Source organism: Poecilia formosa, unplaced genomic scaffold (assembly GCF_000485575.1).
Source record: "Poecilia formosa unplaced genomic scaffold, Poecilia_formosa-5.1.2 Scaffold66, whole genome shotgun sequence".
Taxonomy (NCBI): domain Eukaryota; kingdom Metazoa; phylum Chordata; class Actinopteri; order Cyprinodontiformes; family Poeciliidae; genus Poecilia; species Poecilia formosa.
In genome coordinates, this window is record NW_006800005.1 from 2,508,235 (window position 1) to 2,532,637 (window position 24,403).

Genomic DNA, 24,403 nt, shown 5'->3' on the forward strand with positions numbered 1-24,403 from the left:
TAGAGACAGAGATAGAGATTTGTAGCATGCAAGGGGTTTTCAAATGCTTTTTAAGTGGTTACTGTACAGTAGCTTGCACATACCAATCTCTTGCTCGCACATCTTTTTTTTTTTTTACAAACCACTTTGGAATACAAACTACTCCATGCAAATTAAGGCCACTGAGTGCAGAGCCACACATTCTACACTTTCCCTCTCTTGGCATCTAGCAAGCAATCTGTGTCATGCTGACAGACCATATCTTTCTCTGTGGCCTCACTAAAACCAGGAGAATGTCACAGCACTCGCATTACTCTCACTGCGATGGATGCAGACGCAGCAACATCACACGAGGTGCAGCTCAGTGGCTTTGCTAACTCAATGCCGGACCAGGTTTACAGCTACTTGATGCAGTGTTTATCTTGGCAAATGCTGTTTTGCGGAGGCGATAGCGAGGGGCTTGATAACCTGTTTACACATATGCACTCTAAGGACTCTTCAGTGTGTCAGAAACGCATTGTACACTGTATGGAAAAAGGAGGGGGGTTCTTGTACATTTTTCACCGTTTAGTAAAAAAAAAAAAATTATACTTTTTTTTTTTTGCAGGGCAATTGTTAGTTTTATAGTTCAGTGCGAGTTCCAATTTTTCACTTTTTAAACAGTTTGTGAGGTTCAAACCACACTGTGACGTGGAAGGAAAAATTCTTTTCCACAAAGTTTTGAAAATAGTTTGGAGTCTATACTCTAATACCGGTAAACTATAATCCAATGTTATCAATTTGCCAACAGATGTCGCCTGATTAGTAAACACCTCTTTGTTAATAACTATAAATACAGATGACCTATAGAGGAATTTAAGGTTTATGTCAAACAACAACATCCCAAGCTGTGGAAATCCTACAGAGCACTGTAGGATACAACGTCCATAAATTGATGAGACAGGCTGACGGGTCGGGTAGGATTTGGAGGATTTGCAGATATTTACATTTCAGTTGGGAGAATCTGTTGACATAACTATTATTCATCCACTAGACAAGAATTGCAAGAAAAAAATGGTATTGTTAAAACACAAGAAGCCCAACTTGCAATTCTTCATACACAGTATGGGGGACACAACATGTCCCCAATGTCATCTGCTGTGGTCAGATGAAAACAAAAAATTAAAGGTTTTTAGTTCACTTTCAAAATCATAGATATTAAGAAATCACTCTGGATTCTTAATGTGATAAATGGTGGGGCCAGTATCATCATCATGTTGCTTTGATATTTACTCCCGTTCCTGCAAAGGTATGATCTTTGTCCACACGTTTGAATCTGATGGCAGAGATTTGATTAAAAACTAAGTTGAGATCAGGCAACAAAAGGATGGAAAAGAGCTGGAAGAAAGCTATTAAAAAGGAGAACATCTGTTAGATCATCTCGCAACTAATTAAGTCATTTTGCAAAATGTCAGTGTAACATGATTGAGGATTAAAAGAGCATCCCAAAGTGTCTGAATGGTTCAAAAATAATAGGGATGAATTTATAAGAGTAAAAAAAGATTTAATGTGCAAGCAATTTAATGGTGTAGGAATAAAACTCCTAGGTCTATTTTGGAAAGTTCTGCTCGAAAACAACATGCCCTGAATAAGATGAAAGTATTTTGAGCATTTCAAGGGTTTTTTTTTTTTTAATTATTGTTCTGACAAAACAGGAAAAGTAACACTTCAGAGAATATTTAAGAGGTGTAAAAATCAATACTTAAGTTACTAAGTGAGAGTAAATGACACAGCAGAAAAAAAAAATCCCACCTTAAAAGACCTATACTTTACAGTCTAAATATTTGTTAGGTTTGTCATTGTAATCCAAAATCTCTAGTCGAAAGGCGCACAATCTGACCAACAGCTTAATGCAAAAAATAAAGTTCACAAATTTTTAGAGATCTTGAACTGATAGAAATCTAGGCAACCTTGTAGCACCAAATGCTATTTAAAATTTCTCTTTTTTTCTCCTCTGTTTGGCTCTTTTTTTCTCCCCACTTATAGGTCTATAGATAGATATGCCAACTAAGAACGGCTTTCATTTTGTTTAGCTCAAAATACAATAGCACAACAAAANAACAAGACATGGCAGCAGGTTTAGTCAGTTTCTGTGTTTTATTGTAGATCAGGCTAGAAGTGGAGGCCGACCGCTGAGCACGCTCAGTTGGCAGCGATGGTCTGGTCGACCCAGGCGCGCAGCTCCGTGACGCGGGCGTAAACGCCGGGAGAGCTGGTGCTGCAGGTGCTGCTGCCCCAGGACACGATGCCCACCAGAGTCCAGGCTCCGTTCTTCTCACAGACCAGAGGACCTCCAGAGTCACCCTGAGGAACAGAGCAAAGAAACCCAACAGGCTGGTGAAAACTGGGAGGTCAAACTGGATGAACAGAACCGGGTCAGAACTCCCACCATGCAGGAAGACGCTCCGGCCCCTCCGGCGCAGATCATCAGGTTGGTGATGTTGCTGCCCCAGTATCGACTGCAGTCAGAGTTGGTGAGGAGGGGCAGAGCGGCCTGCTGCAGCAGGGCGGGGGTGTTAGCGGCTGAAAAACACACAACAGTCACCAGCAGAACGTTCAAACTCATTAGAAACTATTTTCCAAGTCAGGCGGCCCCGTCCATTTACTACAGTAAAGACATGATTATTACTCAGGAATAAAAACAATTTTCAGGGTTCTTAATTTCAACCCGGAAGATGACTTAAGACATTTTATGGATTTAGTGAACGAAGTGAACGTTTGAATAGAAAAACAGGTCTGAAAAATATGACAAAATATGACAGGACCCCTGTGTTATTCATTACTGTAAAGTTTTTGTTGCTTGCAATCTCTTGATTCTCTCGTAAAGGCTTGTGAGCGTCAGCAGCCGTTACCGTTGTAGCGGGTCAGACCCCAGCCAGAGGTCACACACTTCATGCCTCCAGGGAAGTTATCGGAGGACCCAGCCAGGCAAACGGGGGAAACCCGCATGTTGAGCTGGGCGGGGCTGGACAGCTTGATCAGGGTGATGTCGTTATTGATGGTGTAGCTGTTGTACTGGGGGTGTCTGAACACCTGGCAGGAGGTGACATGTTTAGGAGTGGCAGGTTAAAGGTCAGGGGATGTCATGTGAACGGTCTCACTTACCTTGCCAGGAGAAATCACCTGGATGCTCTCTGCGTTGGAGGAGCGGTCGTGCTCTCCGAGGACCACACGGTCGCCGGACCTGCAACACACCAACGCTTTGATCACTTCTTCTTAGGTAACGCAGACCTCAGGTGTGTGATGCTTACCTGATAGTGCAGTGAGCAGCTGTCACCACCCAGTTCTCATTGATGAGAGAGCCTCCGCAGAAGTGGAAGCCAGTGTAATCCTGAAACAGAGGTTGGTCCCATTTTAACAGCTGTGCAAGTTGTAATGACTCTGCAGCCTGACGTAAGGCCGCACAGGTCAGAGGTCAGTTCAGAGACGCAGCTGATAAACTAAGAGGAGGTGACGGCTGCACGCCAAGGCTGCCGTTTGACGGCAAAGAGAAGCTAGGTTGGTATTTTCCAGTCCTGGAAAAATCAGAGGATGGATGCGTTTGCTCTGACAGCAGCACGTTTACATGTGTGACATCTCTTCCAGCCTAAAGTCAGACCTGGATCTGCTGATGTGGCCATCAGGTTGGTGATCAGTACGCGACAAACACTGATTTCTGACGGTAAACATTAGGAGCATGCAGTCTAAGAAAGATAAACTTTTATTCTGCAACATTTTTGTCGTCTCCACCCGTTTAATATTGGCTTCACATGTACAAATTCAACACCCTCCAAAGTTTAGAAATGATCAAATCTCCATAGAGTTGTTCAGTTGAACTGATGATCTGCAGGAGGGTGAGGTAGCGATCCTTGTACCAGCAACGGTTATCGGCTAGAAAATATTTCTACATCAGAGATGGTTCTTAAAAAGGAAGTGAGCATCCCTGAAGTTAACAGAATAAAGCATCTTTGTTTGTGTGAGTTTACCTGAAGAGACACCTGCCAGGGCCAGGAGTGAGGCACAGCCTCCTCACCGTTCACGATACGGGCGTAACCGGTGATGACGGGAGTGATGGCAGGTGTGCCGCAACCTGATGACATCATCATTACATCATTACCAACATCAATTAGAAATAAACTCCTGGCATCTCAGGAGAAGGACACGTTTCCTCTCCCTTCAACCAAAGCTAGACGTCTTTCTAAGCTCATGCAGTGTAAACGGTCTGCAGAGACGCTCGTCTCTGAGCGACTCTGCTGATGAAGGCCGGTCTCACCGTAGGCGGCGCCGACAAAGGCGAGGCAGGAGAGGATCCACAGGAAGGCCATGGCTCGATCATGTCCACTCCCTTTGGGCCCGCTGCTTTTATACATCAGCGGAGTGACATGATTGGACGGGACAGCAAGGACATCTTATCAGAGGACAGTGGGAGTTTGGACAGGTGTGGGTATTTTTCCACCTGAACAGGCAGGAACACGAAGGTCAGAATGAGGCTGAGACCATAAGGCTGGAGGTTAAATTAGAATTAAAATCAAACTCGCACAGTCTACTCACCTCTCTTGGAGAACAACTGGGCTATATATTGACACTCTAGTCTTTTTTCTCTTTCTTTTTGAAATATGTCCAATTGGTTCCTAATATATAAGCCATGCCTGTGCTCTCTAAAGCAGCATGTTGTCATCAGTTGAGGGTTTTGAGATGGACACGGTGGACCCAGATATGAAGAGTAAATGACGTTTTAAAGATGAAATAACAAAAAGCCAGGAAGCACAGGTGAACTTAGAAGCAAGGAACTCCACACTAGTTGCACTGGTAAACAGGGTAATGACACGACATCCAACTACGACTATAGACACGGCAATAGACGAGGACCCGACAGGGAAAAGAGACACAGGTATGCATAAATACACAGGGAAGGCAATCAGGAGAAATGAGGGACAGCTGGGGACAATCCAGGGGTAGAACAACAGAGACTGAACTGAACACAGAAAATCTCTCAAAATTTGTCATCTAAATTTGTCATGAAATGCGGTGTGAAGTGGTGAGGCAGATGCAATACACCCAGGTCAAAATGAAGAAAATTACGGTTTTAATGAAGAAAAGTACACAAATAATTCCAAAATCCAGGCAGCACAGTAGAGCGGAGGGCTAAGGCCCTAAACTGGTAGCAACTGGTGAAAACGAACAATACTGGCAGCTAGACAAGACAGATTCGACAAAGATCTGACAAAGAACACGGAACACAGGTGGCACACAGAGGTAATCAGGGAACAAGACACAGCTGGGAATAATTAACGGTAGACTAGTGATGGGCCATCTGAATCAGGCTTGTGCCGAGTAAAAAGGGGGCGTGTCTGATGAAACCCCGAGGCTTGTGTTGTCTTGCTGAAAACCACGTGACCGGCAACAAAAGAGGCCTGGCATTGCATGGGTGACGTGACTGCTTCATTTTGCGTGTCGGTTTTCAAAATAAAAGCACGATGAGCCGTGCTGCTTCATGGGTTGTTGTCCATTTGGTCGCAGATCAGAGGAGAATATTTGTCTTCAGTGGCCAAAATAAAATGAACATTGACCAACATATTTGATGTGTTGTGATGATGGCACTCATCAAAATGTAAAGTTTGTTACTGATTTTCCCAATTGTCAAAATGTTGTTTTTTTTTATAACTATATTTTTGTGATTTTATGATGTAAATCTCTTTGAACTGCATTGTTGCTGAAGCTGGACATCAGTTCATCACTGAGTTCTGAATAAAATATCACCAAATAATTGGAGCTCAAAGCTTACATTTAATTATATTGAAGTAAAGAGAGTATCATCAGTCAAACATTCTCCCTGAGGATTCTGCCAAACGGTGGATCCAGCAGGATGACAGGAAGGAGAACTTCAGCCCAGATCTTGAGGTTCTGACTTCTCCATTGCTGTTGGATGAACCGGAGCTAGCTTTCTCCAGTCTGAGTCTCTGTTGGTCAGACAAGCTTTCAGAGGACTTTCCATCTCCCAGCATGAACTCTTCCTCCACCAACTGTCTCAGTGCCTCCTGCTTCATTTTCCTCCTGCTGCAGATGTTGTGGTCACAACGCCTCCACTCCCTTTCTGGAGGTTTTCACAGATGTCTTGTGTTTCTGTTCCTCAGTTCTCCAGTGAGGGAGTCCAGGTGGACTCACTTGTGTTTCCTGAAAAAACCCTGCTGAGGATCCCTCAGTGTCTCTGCTGGGCTCCTCCAAGGGTCCAGGGCCCATCTGTACTCCCAACAAGACTCACCATCCGTTCTCCAAGCCTCAGCCTCCTGAGAACTCTTTGACCTCCTGTGATGTTGACATGGTTCTCTGTCTTTTGTTTTGAGCGGATCCATGTCATGTCCCTCATTTCCGTTACTCCTTGCACCTGTGTCACTCCCTGATTGTTTCCCTTCTTATCCCTCTCTCAGTCTCAACCACGCTGCCAGATTATCAAATGCTTTCAGCTAGCAGTGTTCCAGCAGTCCCATCTCGCCCTCATCGTTTCAACCACGCTCTTGTTCCCCGGATTTGCCCCTTTGCCTTGCCCTTGTTGGATTGTCTCTGATTGCCCATCTGGATCTTGACCCACGCCTGTTTTGGATACTCCGCTCTCACCCACTCCCACAGATACCTACTCTGCTCTCTGCCTCATCGGGCATGACTTCGGCCCATCTGGCCAAGGATTTGGATCTGGATTTGGTACTTCTGCTGAACACGCTTCTTCTCCCCGGGCGCTCCCTCCTGAGCCCGGTCTGAGCCGGGTTTTAATAAATCTGAATTTTCTGCTCACTTCTGTGTCATGGCTGATTTTCCGGATCCCTCTAAGGAGTCATTACTCCTCACTAGAGGTGTAATGACTCCTCTAGTGAGGTGTCATTACTCTCAGAGTGCCTTTGTTTCTGCCTTCAGCCTCCTTTGCTTCTTTTTTTGGTGTCTGGTTCCTTTGAGTCTTAGCTAAGTTCCCTTTGTCTTAGTCTTGTTTTATGTTTTGTTATTTTCCACCCTGCCTCAGTATTTCAACTTTTGTGTTTATGTTTGTCATTGCTATAGTAAATGTACTGAACTTATATAGCGCTTTTCCAATCATTTTGACCATTCAAAGCGCTTTACACTAGAGTCACATTCACCCATTCGGACTCACAAACACATTTATACACCGATACGCAGATCAGTAGGCAGTTTGGTGCCCAGAGGCACATCGACATGAGGCAGGAGGAAACTGGAATCAAACCTACAACCTTCCGATCTCTACCCACACAGCCACAGTCGCCCCTTGCTGAATCCTTCTGTTCAGTTCCTGTGTTGCACGATCTACTCTCTCTGATCTTCCTCCTTCCAGTTGTACCTATTTTCTGAAGGTACTCTGTGTACATTTTTTTTCTGCATTTGGGTCCTTCCAGATGTAACAATATGTACCTGATGTTCTGTAACACTTTTCAAGAAGAAGAGCATGTCATCCAGATGGATGAAGAGAAGATGTTACAGTCTCAGAGGACATAATTAACAAGGTCCTGGAAAACAGCAGGAGCATTTAACAACCCCATGATGAACAAGTACCCCAAGTGACCCACAGGTATCTTAAAAGCTGTTCATTTTCTGGAAAAGATAGTAGGAGCTAGATCTGCTTCAGTAGGAGAGAGGAATTGTTTTTATTGGCTACAATATGACAGATTATCCCTGCAGCTGGGGATTTTTCTACATATTTCTCCATAGCTTCTCTTTCAAGTTTAGACAGATTGTAAACATCTGCTAGGTGCTAAAGGCGTTCCTGAAAGAAGATCTGTGGGACAGTCAGTGGGTCTGTGAGGTCCTGGGTCTCTCACAGACCCTGGGTGCTCACAAGGAACACCTTCTGAACTGTTCCTATGGACAGAACAGAACTGGTCACTGCAGAGACCGGTTGATGCCTGCATTGTGTTTCTGGAACTACCGGCATCCTAAGACAACAAACGTATTCTTGGTCTCGTGTCTGATGAGTGACAGCTGAGAGACTTTCCAACCAAAGACGGGACCGAAGGGATCAGAGAGGTTTGCTGGGAATTCATTGCAGTTTAACTGGTTCTACATGGAGCAGATTTTGCTGGGATCCATGAGAGTTTGAACAGGGAAATAGTCGTTATGTGTTAAGTTATTCTTTGATATTTAAATGGTTGCTTGTTGAATTTATGTTTGCTTTCTCTGTGCTCTTTGGAATAATATGCGATTATTGCAGATGGTGCAGCTGTTCTCAGCTCAGCCTCCTAAATGTTGACTCTGTTATCGCTGTGTCCACAGATCACTGACACGTGGGAAAGTGCTGGGAGTAAAACTAATTTAGCCAGAATGCATCCAAAATTTCCCAGCACTGTTTTAGAAAAATGATAAAATGACCTTCATAGAAAATATGAGAGATGAATAGCTTCACGTCAATATTCGTCAATTCATCCACATAACAAATGTTTTTGTGATTTTGCATCTTCAGCGGAACAGTTTCGCTCTGACCTTCAGGATTAACTAGACTTCATCCAGCAGGAAAAACTCTGTTTCTTGTTACGTTTCTTTTTTACCTGCTTAGTTTCTGAAAGTTCAGTTGAAGGCATAGAGAGCATGTGAGCCAATCAGAGAGCTTTGTGTGAGATCATGTGACCCATGTGAATGTAGCTTCTGCCTCAGCTCTGATAAGCAGCTGACACCAGAGNAATACACCCAGGTCAAAATGAAGAAAATTATGGTTTTAATGAAGAAAAGTACACAAATAATTCCAAAACTTTCTACACACAAGTAAATTAGATTTCCTCTTGCAATTCTCCAAAGACGTCTTTACTTTTCTTTCTTTCTTTCCTTCTTCTTCTTTCCATTTATGTCAGATAAATGAATGTATGTCTCTGTTGTTCTGCAGTTTCTGTTGTAATTTTATGCGTTGTCTTCTATTGGATTAAACTCTGTAATTCTGTGACGTCAACACTCGTTTTTGTGTGGCTACATGTGGCCCGCCGGGGGAACCTGGGATCGAAGGAGATCGAGCCAAAAGAGTTTTCTTAAGAAATATTATAACCTAGAATCTTCTTCAACAGTGGGTAATGAGAGAAGGGGGAAGACATGCAGCAAAGGTCGCCAAGGTTGGGAATCAAACCCGCGACAGCTGCATTGAGCACTAAGGCCTCCATAGTGGGTTGTGCTTAACCCCTTCGCCACCACAACACAACCCCTTTTAGGTGAGGGTGAATCACATTTTAACTTAAGCACTATGTGTTGACACCACTGAGTTGTGATTCCGTTCTGTACCCAGATTGCACATGATGGCAATTCAACATTGAATTAACATCTTTTGCCAACAGCGAATCAGGTGTGTTTGGGACATCCCACTCATATAAACGTAGGGGTGGACCGCTCCACTCCTTGTAGTAAGTTGTAGATGTTTCTGTGTCAATATATCACACACAAACAGTCAGTGAGAATTGTTATGAACAAGTAAGAAAATGTACAGAAATGAATCTCCACCCACTATCCTCTACAGTGGTTAATTTAGAATGTAATACCCCCCACTCACTAATAAAATGCTGACCCAGAGCTCTGATGAGGAGAGGAGGAGAGGAGGGGAAGGGGTGCGGCAAAACAGCTGACATTGATTCAACATTGATCAGACGTTGATCAGACCTCGGCATTTCATTCATTAGATTTCAACCACAAAACAACATTGACTCAATGACACAGTTTCAACATCGGTTACTTGGCTGGAGGTGGATGGTTGTTTGATGGTTGATCCACCATCAGTTGTCGACTTCAACCAAAAATCAACCATTCTGACTATAATTCAACGTTGATTTAACATTGTGTGCTATCTGGGATGTGATTCCCTTGTCAGTGAAAAACATTCTTTAAAAGTTTTTAAAACATTGTCTATCTCAAAAGTCATTAAAAATGGTCAGACAGCACTGAGTCATTGGGAAGTACTATTATTTGTTCACACTCTACACCATATGTGTCAGCAAAAGGTCTAAAGCAGGGGTCACCAACCTTTTGAGACTGGGAGCTACTTCCTGTTTACAGAGTAACACGAAGGGCTGCTTGTTTGATACAGACATACATTTTCTTAGCTCACTCTTAATAACAATAATACATATGTACACATGATTACATGCGGTATGATCATATTACTGTTAGGGATTACTCACTATAGTTGTCAGTAACGATTTACCATGGCAGATATAGTTAATTGCTATTATGTGATCAGAAGTTCTTAGTTCAGAGTTTTAAGTTTGATTCGCTTTTTTAGTTTTTCTGTGTGATTCTAAATTTCCTCCAAGTGACAGGATGGATTATTGCAGCTGCAGCTGTTTTCACTTTGAGTTCCTTGAGATTTTCCTTTTAAATAAAAAAGAAAAGAATAGTTATTGTATATTTTATTATCTAACCCTCTTTACTTTTAACAAAATTGTGGAGAAAAAACCATTTTGTGTCAAAGCATNAGAAAAAAATAACTTCTCTCTGCGCTTGGTATCTGGCAATCCAGTCAGACATTGTAAACTGTTAAAAGCAGTTCCTCATAGCATCATTACATCCACTATACCTGTCATGTACTACAAACTTAAACACAATTGAAAAGGAAAATGCTACCAATTTATTTCTGGCCTGAATAGACTAAGGAGAAATAGAAAACTGTTTTGGAAATGAAAAGTCGTCTTGTACACAGTGCTCTTCGGTATGACATACACAGAATATCCACCACCTAGGAAACTTAGTTTTGCTCATCAGATCTCAAATGCTCACATATTGCCGTCTAAAATAGGAGAAAGAAGATGATGCAACACAGTGGAAACTAGAAAGTGTGCATTTCCTGCAAAAATGCAAGAGTGAATGCTGAATGGTTTTGGTGAAAATGGCAAAAGCATTTGAAGCCAACTGCTGAAGACTTGCAGAAAAGTAAGAAATAGACCATGCAGTGTGAAAAAACCGTCAAAATTAACTAAAAATCTAAAGCTAGCTAAAATACTAATGATAGCATCTAGTGTAGGGATTTGGGTTTCTGTGTGTTTTAGAGTTCTGTGTTCTGTGGAGTCTCTGTGTTGTCCCGTCTTCCCCTTGATTAGTTACACCTGTTCTTGTTTTCCCTGATTGTCTCCGTGTATTTAAACCCACCTGTGTTCCTTGTTCTTTGTCGGGTCCTTGTCTTGTCTGCCGTCAGTTCGTTTGTACCAGCTGCTACCAGTTGTTAGCCATTAGCCTTCTGTCCATTCTGTACTGCCTGGACTTTGGATTTCACCATTAAATCATCATTCTCTCTCACAATAACCTGGGTCCGCTTCATCACCACAATTCATGACATCTAGGCTACTACTAGCATGTTGAATTACACTGATATATTCCATGGAATGTGAATAAACCTATGTAAAAGCTAAAAGTAGCTTAAAAGCTAAAGCTAGCTAAACAAGTAATGCTACCATGAAGGTTACCACCAGCACAGATTTGCAGTGACGTTCAGCAATGGAGAACCTCGAGGTTCTGGTTGTAATGGACTAAATAAACCTAGATATTTTATTTTGTCTTTTATTTTGTATTGTTGGCCCAAACATAATGATAAAGAGTCAGATCATGAACTTTATTATTTTTAAAATTCAAATGAAAAATAAAACTCCCATCACACCAAGCTAATATTATGTAATTCCGGAGTTTTACACTGTTGGCACAAAACTGAAGCTCAGAACTAGCTTCTCAACCAGCTTCTCTGCTTTTCTCTTCTTTATTACTGTCAGCTTTCCAGAGAAATGAGCTGCTAGCAGCGCTGCTAATGTAGCAGAGTTAATTTTATTTATTTTTCTTTATGAACCTTCTCAAAACTAATTTTCTTTGAATTGACATGTGTTATATATTATTTCTGTTTTATATTGCTTTTATTTTTGGTGCCTAGTGTGTAAAAATCCACCCTCATCTATGAATATTTGTTTTCCTTTGTTTTTTAATTGTATTTTATTTTGGTGGGGAAGCTTTTATTTTCTTACTTCCTGTTTTTGCGTTATATCCTGTGTGTTCCCGCTGCCCTCCTCAGTTCGTGCCAAGCTGCGCTGGGGAGAGGTAAGTGTACAGAGTTGTCTTTTGCTTGTACATTAAAATATTCAAAATGTAAAAAGAAAAAGTATGCTGTTCAACTCATAAGTTATAAATAGTTTAACTTTTTGATGTTTAGCACAACACTGTTCTGGGTATTTAATTCCCACGTTGGTGACATTTATCCAGTTTACCGTGCCAACATGGTTATTTTATTTTTGTTCTTTTGGTCGGTAAAGTTGTGAGTGGGAAAGCCAGAGCCAGGAGCTGTTGCTGAACATGTTTTTGTTTTAAACAGGTATGTGAGTTATTTCAAAATGTTATCTGGTTGTTAAATGTATGCATTTTGTATATTTTTATATTATAATGTAAAATTGTAACTTTTGGGCAGATTATTTCTGTTTCGGCTTTATTTTAATTATTTTAATTGTTTTATATGAATGCAGATTTTATTTTATTATTTGTGAACTTTGGTTGGTTTTAACCCATTCCTGTGAGTTCGCGCCAAGCTGCGCTGGGGAGAGGTGTGAGTGGGAAAGCCAGAGCCAGGAGCTGTTGCTGAACATGTTTTTGTTTTAAACAGGAATAAAATTATCCTGAACCCTGATTCCGGTGTGGAGATGAATTCCTGTTGCCAACCACTACACTAAGTCACCGTCTTTCCGTTACAAAACGTAACTGTCATGTTCTTGTCGCTCCCCCCCACAAAGTAGTTTTTTTTGTTCACAGAAATAATTTATGACCCTGTCGATTACAAAATTAATAATATTCTATTTTTAAAAATTGTTTTTAGCAATAAAAATTAAATGTTCCCATTCTTTTCTGCATCCANGCTGCAGCACCGAATGCCTTTAAATCCAGACTGAACCAGCAGGTTGGAGCTGCTTTGATTTGTAGAAAATGGAACATTGATCAACACATTGAATCATTTAATGATGAATTTATAAAGTTTATTTCTTGCTTCAAAGGCTGCTGTGTTTTTATGGTTTAAAGCTTTTTGAAGTGCCGTATTGTTGAATATTGTGTACTAATAAAGTGGACTTGGCTTCAGTTTCCTTCCTCCCAGTCAATATAGTTGAATATAGTTTTAGTCCAGTTCAAAGATTAACTTTACTGTCCCTGTATGAGTTTTTATACTGGTTTATAATGTGACAGAGTTCTCCATAAACTCAATCAATGAAGTTTATTAGTGTAGCAACTTTCTGCAACAAGGCAGTTCAAGGTGATCATAAACACACAAAGTCATAGAGACACATTAAACATCAGATTATTCATTTTTTATTGATTGTTTCCAAGTCAACTCTAACCAGCTGGTTTTACTCTGGATTTAAAGGAACTCACGGTTTCAGCTGTTTTAGTTTTCTGGAAGTTTATTCCAGATCTATGGTGAATAGATGCTGAATGCTGCTTCTCTTTATTTGGCTCTGTTCAGATTAATCTGATTTTTTTTTTTTTTTTTTTTTACATTTTCTCCACAGACGTCTGCAACAAGCAGTTATACCAAAGTGAATCAGCAGAGGGCAGCAGAGTGCAGATCTGCCTGCATTAGCAGCTCGGTGTGAAGAACAGACGTTAAGATTCACTGAGCAACAGATTCAGGTAAAACTGACTGATTTTTATTGTAATTCTTTCAGTTTCTCAGCTTAAACCAGAGGTTCCCAGCTGTGTGAAGCTGACACCCCACCCACGTCAAAAAATTCAGCAAATAGTCTGAATGGTTAGTGCTCCGTTTGTGCAGGTTTCGTTTTTGAGATATTAAAAGTTATAATTTTGGCCGATGACGTCACCATCACCCCATCTGGCTCCAAACAAACTGAAGTGGGCTACTTCGTTTAAATTCTTCAGATTTTCAGCTGTTGTACAATGTGTACCTTTTGTTTTGAACTTCAGTAAAGATTTAGAACAAGAAGAAATTTGTCTCATTTCAAGATAGCATTGTTTTCTCTCCAATGTAGCGCGCTCTCTCTCCAGAATAATTGAATCCTGCCAATAAAGGACATGCAGCCGTGACCCTGACATAATGTGTATAACCTGTTCAACTGTGCTTTGGTTCCAGAGGTGGTCTGAACAATTATATTCACATTGTTGACTTACTTTATGCTGATTATGCAGCAAATGGGTAAAAATAATTAAAAAAAATCCATAGCTAATATGCTAGTTGCTTGAGCAAAGTTTTTGCAGAGTAAACCGGAAGTGCGTCACTGGTTCAACAAAGTTCATCCAAGTAATGTACTTAATATTTAGTAAATATATTTTAAATGCAACAATTTTCATTTCATCCTGTTTGACATTAAATGTGTATGGGCTTCAAGGATTTTTAAAAGCACATACAATTTTTGCGAACTTTGACATAGTTCTCATACAACGTCAACTGGGATTGGCTCCACCCACACTGTAGTGAACCCCCTCCCCCATCCCTGATCTTGTTTTGGCGGCAGAGCAAGTGTAATTCCAACCTCTCGTTAAAGTTATTCTAGCAATCTCAGAGAAATACTTTTGAATAAATAATTTTTGGAATTTTTCCAACCCTCCAATTTCGATTTTTGAACAAGGTAAGTAAATTAATGCTCAGGTTTCACATAAAATATTGACTCAATGCAATCCATCCCCATAAAAGCAGAGAGGATGTATACATGGCTAGCTCACATATGCATTTATTTAAATTCACAACTTATATTTGAAGTCCAGACTTTTTAAACCTAATGAAAGATAGAGAGGCACTATCTTGCATCCTTTACATTTATATTGGATCATATACACTTAAGCATATGCATAAAGGGCACATCTTCTGAATAAAATTCAAAAATAATTCCAAGGGAAAATTTAAATTTAACAGGTACTTAAATTATCAAGTCACTAGACTAGTAACAATGCATTATTGATTTTTTTTAATTAGCTTAAACGTTAGAAATTAAACTACGAAAGCCAACTTTACTTCTTTCAGTTCAAGACTATTGTAATTGTGCAGACACTGCTAGAATACCAATGTTTTGTGGCTTCTTTGAAATCATGTGGGCAAGATTTTAAGCAATGCTAATCAAAGCCTTTTTATTTTTTAACTAGATGCTTTGACAGCCAGCAGTAGACAGAGAGTCTCTTTTCGCAGTTCTCTGCAACTCAAAAGAGGCTATTCTAGAAAACGGCCATATAGCCACTCCAGCTGCCGCTGTCTGGACAGAGATAAGTCAGCAGTTGGGAAATAAAATGTCTGCAAAAGATCTGTACACATTTGTAAAGCTAAACAGACAAAACATCTGGTCATGCTTGGAAGTTAATCAAGGAAGTGATCCTGAAGGCCCTGTGGACACTGAGTTTGACTCAGACGTCACTTCTCCTGAACAATGTTCAGATTTTCAGCTTGAAGTTCCATTTGAAGATTGGATTAAATTTATACCAGAAAAAGTTGAATATAATGACAAGTTTTCATCATCTGGTAAAAGGAATTACACAATTTTAAAACCTGGCACATGGAGTCATATAATTAATGATCTGGTTTGGAAAAAGTTGAAAAGCACTTGTACAATTTGTATTCCAAAGATCAAAAGTTTATCCAACTGTCACTAGTAAGTACATTGATATCATAGGCTTCTGTAAAGAGTGTCAAGGTCATGTTAAAATGACAGAGAGCCAACAGTCAACAGCCCAATGGTGCTCCAGTGTTCCATTGAAGGCGCCGACATCTCCCTGCACACTGGCCAGTCCAAAAGATTCATGTCAGGAACCCTTCGTGCACAGATTTCAGAAGAGTTGTGTGAGGGCAGGATGGAACCATCTGTATGGAGGTCAGCAAAGGCATCAGAGTTGATGGATATAGGAGATCCCGAGCCAAGTCACCTTCCAAACCTGGCAACCTTACGCAAAGTCAAGCAGGAGAGAAAAGATTTGGAGTTAGGCGACAAAGACCCCGTTCTATCTTTGCAGTTATTAAAGTATAGCACACCCAACAGTGGCAGTATAAGAGATATTGGTCTGGATAAATTATTTTGTCACTATTGGAGTCAAACTCAGATACATGTTTAAGGCACTGACCAAAAAATGTCCCTCAGTAGTTTGCTTTGATGCAACTGGTTCAGTTGTCAGAAAACGGGCACGACCAAATGGTACATCTGGCCACATCTTCTTATACCAAGGTGTTCTGAAGGGAGACAACTGCTCAGTCCCAGTCATACAAATGCTATCAGAAAGGCATGACATTAACACTATTGCAACATGGCTGACAGAATGGCTTCGTGCAGGCGCAGCTGTACCAAAAGAAGCTGTGAGTGACTTTTCCCTGGCTATTCTTGGTGCTCTGGTGAAGGCCTTCACTCCTTGTCCTAACCTGAAATCATACATTGATGAATGCTTCCGTGTGCTACTTGGGAACCAGTCTGCAAAACGTCCTCCCTGTTACATCAGGGTTGATGTTGCCCACTGCATAAAGATGGTCTGCCAGTGGGCAAGTCACACCGTGTCAAAGACTTCTTTGTCAGGGGAATAGCAAAGCTTCTTCAGGCACAAAGCTTGGACCATGCAAAGCAGCTAATACATGCCATCACTGTTGTGGCTCTCAGTGAGGCAGAGGGTGATGACAGTTCTGGAAGCCCTCTTGAATCAGAGAGGTGCAAGAAATACCTGAAAGCCCAGATTGCAGAAGACTCCATCATCATTCCAGATGAAGACACAAATGAAATGCATCAAGTGGATCCATATAATGACATCCAGACTGACCTACGAGACTGGGTGTCAAACATTAGTGAGGAGAGCAGGACACGCTGCAGCAAATGGGGATAGAGATAACATCCATTGTGCCACACATTATAAGACTTCCAAGTTACCACTGTGGACAGGAATAATGGTTCCCCTCTTCAAAAGCACCAGTCTCTGTAAAACATGGCCTGTTCAAACATGAGAACTTACCCATTCGAGTTGATCGCTTCATGCGGATTTGCTCTGCCAAAGCAAAAAGAGAGCAGGAGCAAGTTGCATCAGCAGAAGATGCAGAAGTTACAGAAGCTAATCCTGCATCCATAATTACCCACAATGCTGAAGGGGACACAAAAATGGATTCTAGCGATTTAATGGAATCTGATCCCTCCAGAAACTTTCCACAGCAGATGAAAATGTGGTTGAAAACTGGAGAGGACAAATTCTTCCACCCAAAAAGAGGAAGAGGACTTCATACCTGAGTTCCTGCACTGAATGGCTCCATGCAGATTCATCATCTGGGGCCAAAAGAGAGAAAGTGGGACTATTAAAAAATGGAAACATGTGTCAGCCTGTTTAGGTTGGGAAACTGTCTCTCTCTGTGTTAAACACCTGCTCCTGTGGTGCCTTTTGTCATTATGCTGTACTTTCTGTGGCAGCTCTGCATTTCAAAATGTCATGAAGAACAGTGACCACCCTCTCCTGCAGCTGGTGAAACCCATAACTACAGATGGTGGGACCCCAAGGACATACTTGCAGAGGGCAGATCTGCTTAATTCAATGTTTGCAAAAACACAGTTCAGGTCTGGCCCCCACCAAATCGATGCCCACTGCAATATTGCCACAGTTACTGGGAAGACAATGAGAAATGTGTCAAGCGTTTACCTCTCAAAACAATACTGCCACCTAAACAAAGGAATGACCAGGGAAGTACCATTTGTTTTACCAGACATTTCTGTCCTGAAGAACTCTGGCATGGCTCAGCTTGGCATTCAGTAGAAAAAGGACTTTTCCTTCCACAGTCTCCCTGCCTCCAACCACTGGAGAATGAATCAGAACGTCCATCTGAATTAAAAACAGGAGCCAGCACCTCAGGAACTGTTCTCTGTGCAGGAACCGTTACTCACAGCTACAGTATTGGAGAAATAGCATGGATTGACACTGACCTTCCAAATCCAACTGAATTTGCCTTGAGTAAATTTCCCTCCATTATGGTTCTACAAAGAAAAACATTTACTTTGAGAGCAGTCGTCGCTTTCAGAGGAAGCTTGACCAAAGATGGCCTGGGACATTACACTGCATACTGCGGGAGAGCTCCATCTGTTTGGGAGCTTTTTGATGAGCTGGCAAATGTGAAGCCAGTGTCTGAAAAGAAGAAAATACTGCCACATGCAGTGTTATACACAGCAGATCTATGAGGGGGGCAGGAGGGTGAGAAAGTTTGAAGACCAGACCAAAGGCAAAAAGTTTCATGCCATGTTTACAAACCCCTGACCAGAATTTATTTTTTCCTTTTTGCAAGTTATTATGGAAGCCCATTTCCACCATGAAAGAAAAAATAAAAGACCAACAGGAAGTCATAATTTTGACTTTGAAAGTCATAATTTCAAAATTATGACAGAAATTATCTGTCATAATTTTGACTTTCAAAGGCAAAATTATGACTTCAAGTTGGTCTTATTTTTTTCTTTCATGGCAGAAATGGGCTTCCATATTATATGACAAATCGTTCCATATTTTGACTTTCAACAGTTTTGAGCTCTCTGCCTAAATCTCAAATGAAAGGAGTTTTCTACTCAAGACAGGAGAAATTTCAGATTTTCAAGACAGTTTGTTGTTTCAATTGTTAAAGTTCATTGTTCAAATCAACAACATTTCTTATTTGACTGTATAATTAAATTGGATTTTCAAAACAGTCACTTTCATGGTTCATTACTTCTCAATTAGGATAGGAACCCTTTGCCTCACAATACAGATATTTGGGTGTGTCAATAGCAAACCATGAGGCACATGCAACTTCATAAAACAACAAAAATTCTGGCGAGACATTTAAATGCCATAGTAACTCAAATCATACATCCAGATCAAACCGGGTTTATTGTCTGGAGGTATTATGGAAATAATCTGCGGCGCTTATTGAATATTATGTCTATTCAAAAAGAACATAAAGACATGACAGCTGTGATTTCTTTAGATGCCCAAAAGGCTTTTGATCGCGTGTCATGGAAATGCCTTATTCAAGCCTTAGAGGTTTAAATTTGGGCCCAAGTTCATAGATTGGATCCTTACATTATATTCATCCCCACAGGTGGCGGTTAGAGTTAATGGTTTTAGGTCGGCAAGTTTCAAGCTGGAGCGCGGATGCAGGCAAGGCTGCCCTCTGTCACCTCTTTTGTTTGCAATTAGCATTGAACCGTTGGCCCAGCTTCTCAGGGACAGTGATGACATTAAAGGGATTTTGATCAGTACCGAGGAACATAAAATATCTCTTTACGCGGATGATGTCCTCCTGTATCCATCTGATCCTGCTTCATCAATACCGCGTCTGAGAGAAATGATCTCTGTTTACAGTCATTTTTCTGGCTATAAAATAAAAGTTGATAAGACTGAGGCGATGGATATCAGTGGTAATATTCCACTAAGGGTTAAACAGAGTGGCTTTAGGTGGCCAAGAATGGGCATTAGATATCTAGGCATCAACATTCCCCTCTCTCTAATGATTTGTATCATGTTAATTATAGCAAAACTCTGGATATAATTAAAAAAGACCTAGAGCGATGGTCAGCATTGCCTTTATCTCTCCTTGGCCGCGTTGAAACCATTCGGATGAATCTGTTACCCAGATTATTGTATTTGTTCCAAATGGTACCAATTGGTATACCAAAACCCACATTCGTTGTATTGGATAAAATGATATCAAAATTTNGCATCAACATTCCCCTCTCTTTAAATGATTTGTATCATGTTAATTATAGCAAAACTCTGAATATAATTAAAAAAGACCTAGAGCGATGGTCAGCATTGCCTTTATCTCTCCTTGGCCGTGTTGAAACCATTCGGATGAATCTGTTACCCAGATTATTGTATTTGTTCCAAATGGTACCAATTGGTATACCAAAACCCACATTCGTTGAATTGGATAAAATTATATCAAAATTTATATGGCAAGGCAAGCGTCCTCGCATAAAATATAAAACACTTCAAAGAAGTAAGACAGAAGGGGGTCTCAATCTTCCTGTTTTAAAATATTATTATTGGGCAGCTCCGTTAAGACCTATGATTTCGTGGATTCAACAGGATTCCCAAACAAGATGGTTGAGTATAGAGCAAGCGCGGTGCTCACTACCATTGAGGGTATTGCCTTTTTTTTAGATATTCCAGTTAAGGATCTGCCACTGTGGACTAAAGTCACTCTTAACATTTGGAACAAGGTGCATATCTCGTTCAAGCTTCCAAGAGGTTTATCAATATTACCAATATTAGACATATTAAATCCTTTACACCCAATTCCTTGGACAAAAATTTCTCTTAAGTGGACTGAAAAGGGGCTCACATTTCTTCATCAATTGATCGACAGAAACAACCTTTTAACTTTTGAAGAGTTACGCAGGAAATTCCATCCAAAGTGATTTCTTTAGATATCTACAGTTGCGCTCTTTTTTGTTTGCACATAAAGACTGGGAAAGAGTACTAAATCCCACACCAATAGAAAATCTTCTAATCCATTTCCAGAAAGGGGGAGAGGACAAAAAATTGATAGCTAAGTTATATAGTGTATTTTTGTCGATGAACATTAACAAACCCTCGTGGACAAAACAAAGATGGGAGGCAGAGATGGCCAAAATAATTTCCGACAAAACATGGGAGGATATCTGCTCTGAGGCTCACCGAGTAACTAACTCAAATACATGGAGGGAATTTAAATGGAAAATTATTCGCAGATATTTCAGGACCCCTGACGTAGTTGCTAAAATGGATCCTAAGGTACCAAGCTTGTGTTGGAGAAATTGTGGCTCAATGATTCCCAACCACACACATGTTTTTGGTCCTGCCCCAAACTCAAAAACTTTTGGGATGAGGTGTATAGAGCTATAAACCATATTTTTTCTGGGGTTATCCCAAGGGATGTTACTGTTGCTTTACTCTGTATTATTCCTGATGGTTTATAAGGGCGGGCCAAAATGTATTTGTTAAATGTTCTTTTTACAGCAGCCCTGAAATGCATTACAATTAGGTGCATGCAATTGGAGCCACCTTCTTACTACTTATGGGTTCAAAACGTAAGGGAATTGCATACAATGGAAAAGATAACCTACTCACTAAGACTTCAAAAATCTAAGTATGGCCTGCGCTGGGGACCTGCAGAAGCCCTGTTGGTTTAGTTAAACCTAATGGATTTGTCTTTTGGCCTATGTCGATTGGTTTCTCTTCCAGAGCTCATTCTTATTTAAATGGTGTACAATGATGAGTCTATAAACATGATGCTGTGGCTGTAAGTTGCTTTTCCAACATGGTTATTGTATGGAAAACTTCATATTGTCAACATTTCTATTATGTACTACTGAAGTATGGTTGTACTTTGCTCTGCTGAAAAATTAAAATTAATAAAAATCTAAGTTAAAAAAAAAAGAAGGTGTCACTGCTCTGCTTAACCAAGTAGGGTGATAATTAGGTGCTATTTATTATTATTTGCAGTAACCTCTCAATTCTTCTAGACCTGGAAATGATAAAATAAAAAAAATCCATATTTTTATAGACGTCTTAAGCCAGAGAAGGAGCTCTAATTTTATCATACACATTTAGAAAACATCTTTGGTTCTTTAAAGTGTAAGTCCCAAATTTTCATACACTTGTCTTCAGAAAAAAATTATGCAAACACCCAATCTGAATTGAATCTGAATGGAAGATAGTTTTACATACTAGCATCTTCTGTTCTGGTCTTGGCCGAAGCTGGACTTGGCTCTCCGAGGCCCACGACATTCTGGGCCACCACTCTGAACTCGTACTCCACCCAGGCATTCAGACCGACCACGGTGGCGGTTAGCATGTTGCCATTGACAACCTCCGGGACTGAAAAAAAAAATCGTATTGTGACAGAAAAAAAAAAACAAAACACAATTATCTTGTTTACCTGTGTCTATGACCTGCCAGCCCACAGTGAATGGTGTGCGAGCCTGAACGATGTAGCCCGTTATGGGGCTGCCGTTGTCTCTTCCAGGCGTCCAGGACAGCTGGGCTGTGCTGTCCGTGATTTCCTCAACTGAGACTTTGTCCGGAGGGCCTGGGGGACCTGGAGACATCAGACATGGAATAAGAAAAGGTGATCACCCATTTCAAGAAGCCTAAAAAAATGAGCTATTTATATATCTGTGGTAGAAATTTGTTCCAGTATTGCTGCAAGAAAAGAGCACCTTTCAAAACTTCAAATTTGAAGAAAAAAAAAAGCATTTCAAAAATGAGACTTTGAAAAATTCTTCATGAAAAACTAAGTTTTGACAGAATTTAAAATGTCATTTTTTGCTGTTTGCTTTTTTTCTCCAGATTTTCCTTTTGCTTCTTTTTGTTCATATTTTTGAGTTTTACAAATTGTATTATTTGCAAATCATGTTGTACAAGCCTAGCCCTAACCCTGTAAAAAACATCAGGCGCAGATAACTTCTCTTTCAAAAATTAAAATTTGAAAAAGGAAAAATGCATTTCAAAAATGTAACTGAAAAACGTCTCATGTTTTGATGATAATTTACAATATGTATGCAAAATTTTAACCTAAATTTATGTATGTTGTTATTTAAAACTATGTATATTTTTTCAGACTTGTTTTCTGTATTTATTTAAAACTTCTTTTTCTTTTTTTTTACTTTTGTCAAAAAGTTTTGAGACCGAGTTTTATGAATCGCAGATTCTGTTCCCCATTTCGAACACTTCCTCTGAAAGGACAAGTAAAAAAAAAAAAAACAAAAAAAAAAACACATTTCACAAATTGAAATTTTAAGGGACAACAGAAATTAGAAAGCATTTCTTCTGATCCTGGTTTTCCAAAAAATAATTGGAAAAAACAAAATTTGAAATAATAAATTCTGAAAAAAATAGCAAACTACATAAATGTCAATTTGACTATTGAATGTATATTATAAATTACTGTAAAAATATATTTTTTGACAAGTTTTTAAAATTTTAATTATTTAAACATGTCCAATTATTACAATATTGAACCAAATTTCTCACCATACATATTTAGGCTTTTATTTTCACTTTAATTAAGACCCAAATCTGGTGTGTGTTGATGCTGTGTGTGTTTTATGTGAACTAAATGTTGTACTGACAAATTGGGTGGGCTGTTTTTTCAAAACTGAGGATACTCTGCTGACCGTGTGTAATTCTTCTCCATGGTACTCTGCTTTTCAAATGTTCTCCATAACATTTTCCGATGTGCAAATGAGCCACTTATGGTCATTTTCTGTGATAAACACCATCTCCTCAAAGCACCTGGCGCAGCTATAAAGGTTTATTAAGAACAAGTCTGTCAGTGAGTCTGTCTGTCTGGGCTCAGCCTGTTCACTGTGCTCAATGCAGCAAGCAGAAAACAAATGTACTGCAGCACAACTCAACCCAGGGCTACCCATGCCACCGTCAGTCAATTTTAACATTTCAGCAATATTTATATGATATTAATTGAAGCTGACAGAAGTTGGACTCCGGTGACATCCATCTTTTTTATTTTTTTACTTTCCTACACAGTTTTTTCCCCCCCATGGAGAGCCTGGGGGATTTTTCTCACCAATCTGTCAGACGTCTTTCACTTTGGAAGGACTTCTACCTCTAAGTAAACACACAAGGTTATTCTTGAATTGGCGTGTGCAAACAAGCCGCTAGAATCAGCCGGGGTTACCTTTGACAACCAGGATGGCAGAGGTAGACAGGCTCTCCACATCCGTGTCGACGACGCACACGTACTTCCCTCCGTGGCTCAGCTGGATGTTGCGGATCATCAGGTCCCCTGATACAGTCTGGAGGAGGGGAAAGAAAACCAGGCTAAGTGGGAGACGCAGTGTTATTTTGTCAGCGGACTTTTGGCACAATGTTTTAGAATTAAAAAAAAAACAAAGTCGTCATGCCACAGTGTTTTTCTTTTATCCACCTCTATCCAAACAACAACATGGCAGATGCAGTCTGCACAAATAAAGCTATTGGCTGTCCTTCAGGCGATAACCGACCTGCAAACAGCTACCAGCTCCACACAGGGCACACCGAACAAACACTAATAGCTAATTGGCAATCATTATTCTCTGATAACAGAAACTCAAGCATTATATGGATGTAAATCTCAGTGTAAAGAGCAAATATTATACATGAGCTGCCAGAATATGGTGACCATTGTCGAGAAAACTGGCATAAGGGTGTGAGATCTTCCCAGGTCCACGCAGAAAACGGAGTAAAGGCCTGAGAAATAATAGTAATCTTGCATGTTGATTACCGTATTTTCCGCACTATAAGGCGCACCGGATTATAAGGCGCACCTTCAATGAATGGCCTATTTTAGGACTTTTTTCATACATTAGGCGCACCGCATTATAAGGCGCATAGAATAGCCGCTTCATACTCTATTATTACACATCCACATTAATAAAGAAATGGTCCCCGAGTACTTTATATAGTAGGCTGGCCAAGTCGTTGTTTCACTCACGGTGTTGGTGTT

At 40.3% G+C, this 24,403-nt stretch overlaps 2 protein-coding genes across 6 annotated transcripts in view; both read right to left on the reverse strand.

Annotated features, from left to right (window-relative positions):
• Positions 1-2,096: 2,096 nt before the first annotated feature.
• LOC103139941 (chymotrypsin A-like) overlaps positions 2,097-24,403 on the reverse strand; it is a 26,278-nt gene continuing 3,971 nt past the window's right edge. For 2 of the 5 annotated variants that reach the window (XM_016672832.1, XM_016672833.1), the window contains exons 2-10: positions 21,839-21,844; positions 16,909-16,915; positions 4,271-4,338; positions 3,984-4,087; positions 3,270-3,349; positions 3,124-3,202; positions 2,871-3,051; positions 2,408-2,541; positions 2,097-2,322 (exon numbers count right to left, since the gene is read on the reverse strand). In XM_016672832.1, the coding sequence (XP_016528318.1) occupies positions 2,161-2,322; positions 2,408-2,541; positions 2,871-3,051; positions 3,124-3,202; positions 3,270-3,349; positions 3,984-4,087; positions 4,271-4,322 (792 nt within the window). In that variant the 5' untranslated portion in view covers positions 4,323-4,338; positions 16,909-16,915; positions 21,839-21,844 and the 3' untranslated portion in view covers positions 2,097-2,160. Of the gene's footprint in view, positions 2,323-2,407; positions 2,542-2,870; positions 3,052-3,123; positions 3,203-3,269; positions 3,350-3,983; positions 4,088-4,270; positions 4,383-16,908; positions 16,916-17,567; positions 17,576-20,377; positions 20,385-21,838; positions 21,845-24,403 lie in introns of those variants that run through there. The other 3 variants (XM_016672834.1, XM_016672835.1, XM_007554823.2) reach the window with 3 other exon arrangements.
• LOC103139950 (contactin-3-like) overlaps positions 21,605-24,403 on the reverse strand; it is a 52,551-nt gene continuing 49,752 nt past the window's right edge. Inside the window, exons 11-13 of the mRNA XM_016672831.1 lie at positions 23,597-23,714; positions 21,839-21,997; positions 21,605-21,777 (exon numbers count right to left, since the gene is read on the reverse strand). Of these exons, the coding sequence (XP_016528317.1) occupies positions 21,620-21,777; positions 21,839-21,997; positions 23,597-23,714 (435 nt within the window). The 3' untranslated portion in view covers positions 21,605-21,619. The remainder of the gene's footprint in view (positions 21,778-21,838; positions 21,998-23,596; positions 23,715-24,403) is intronic.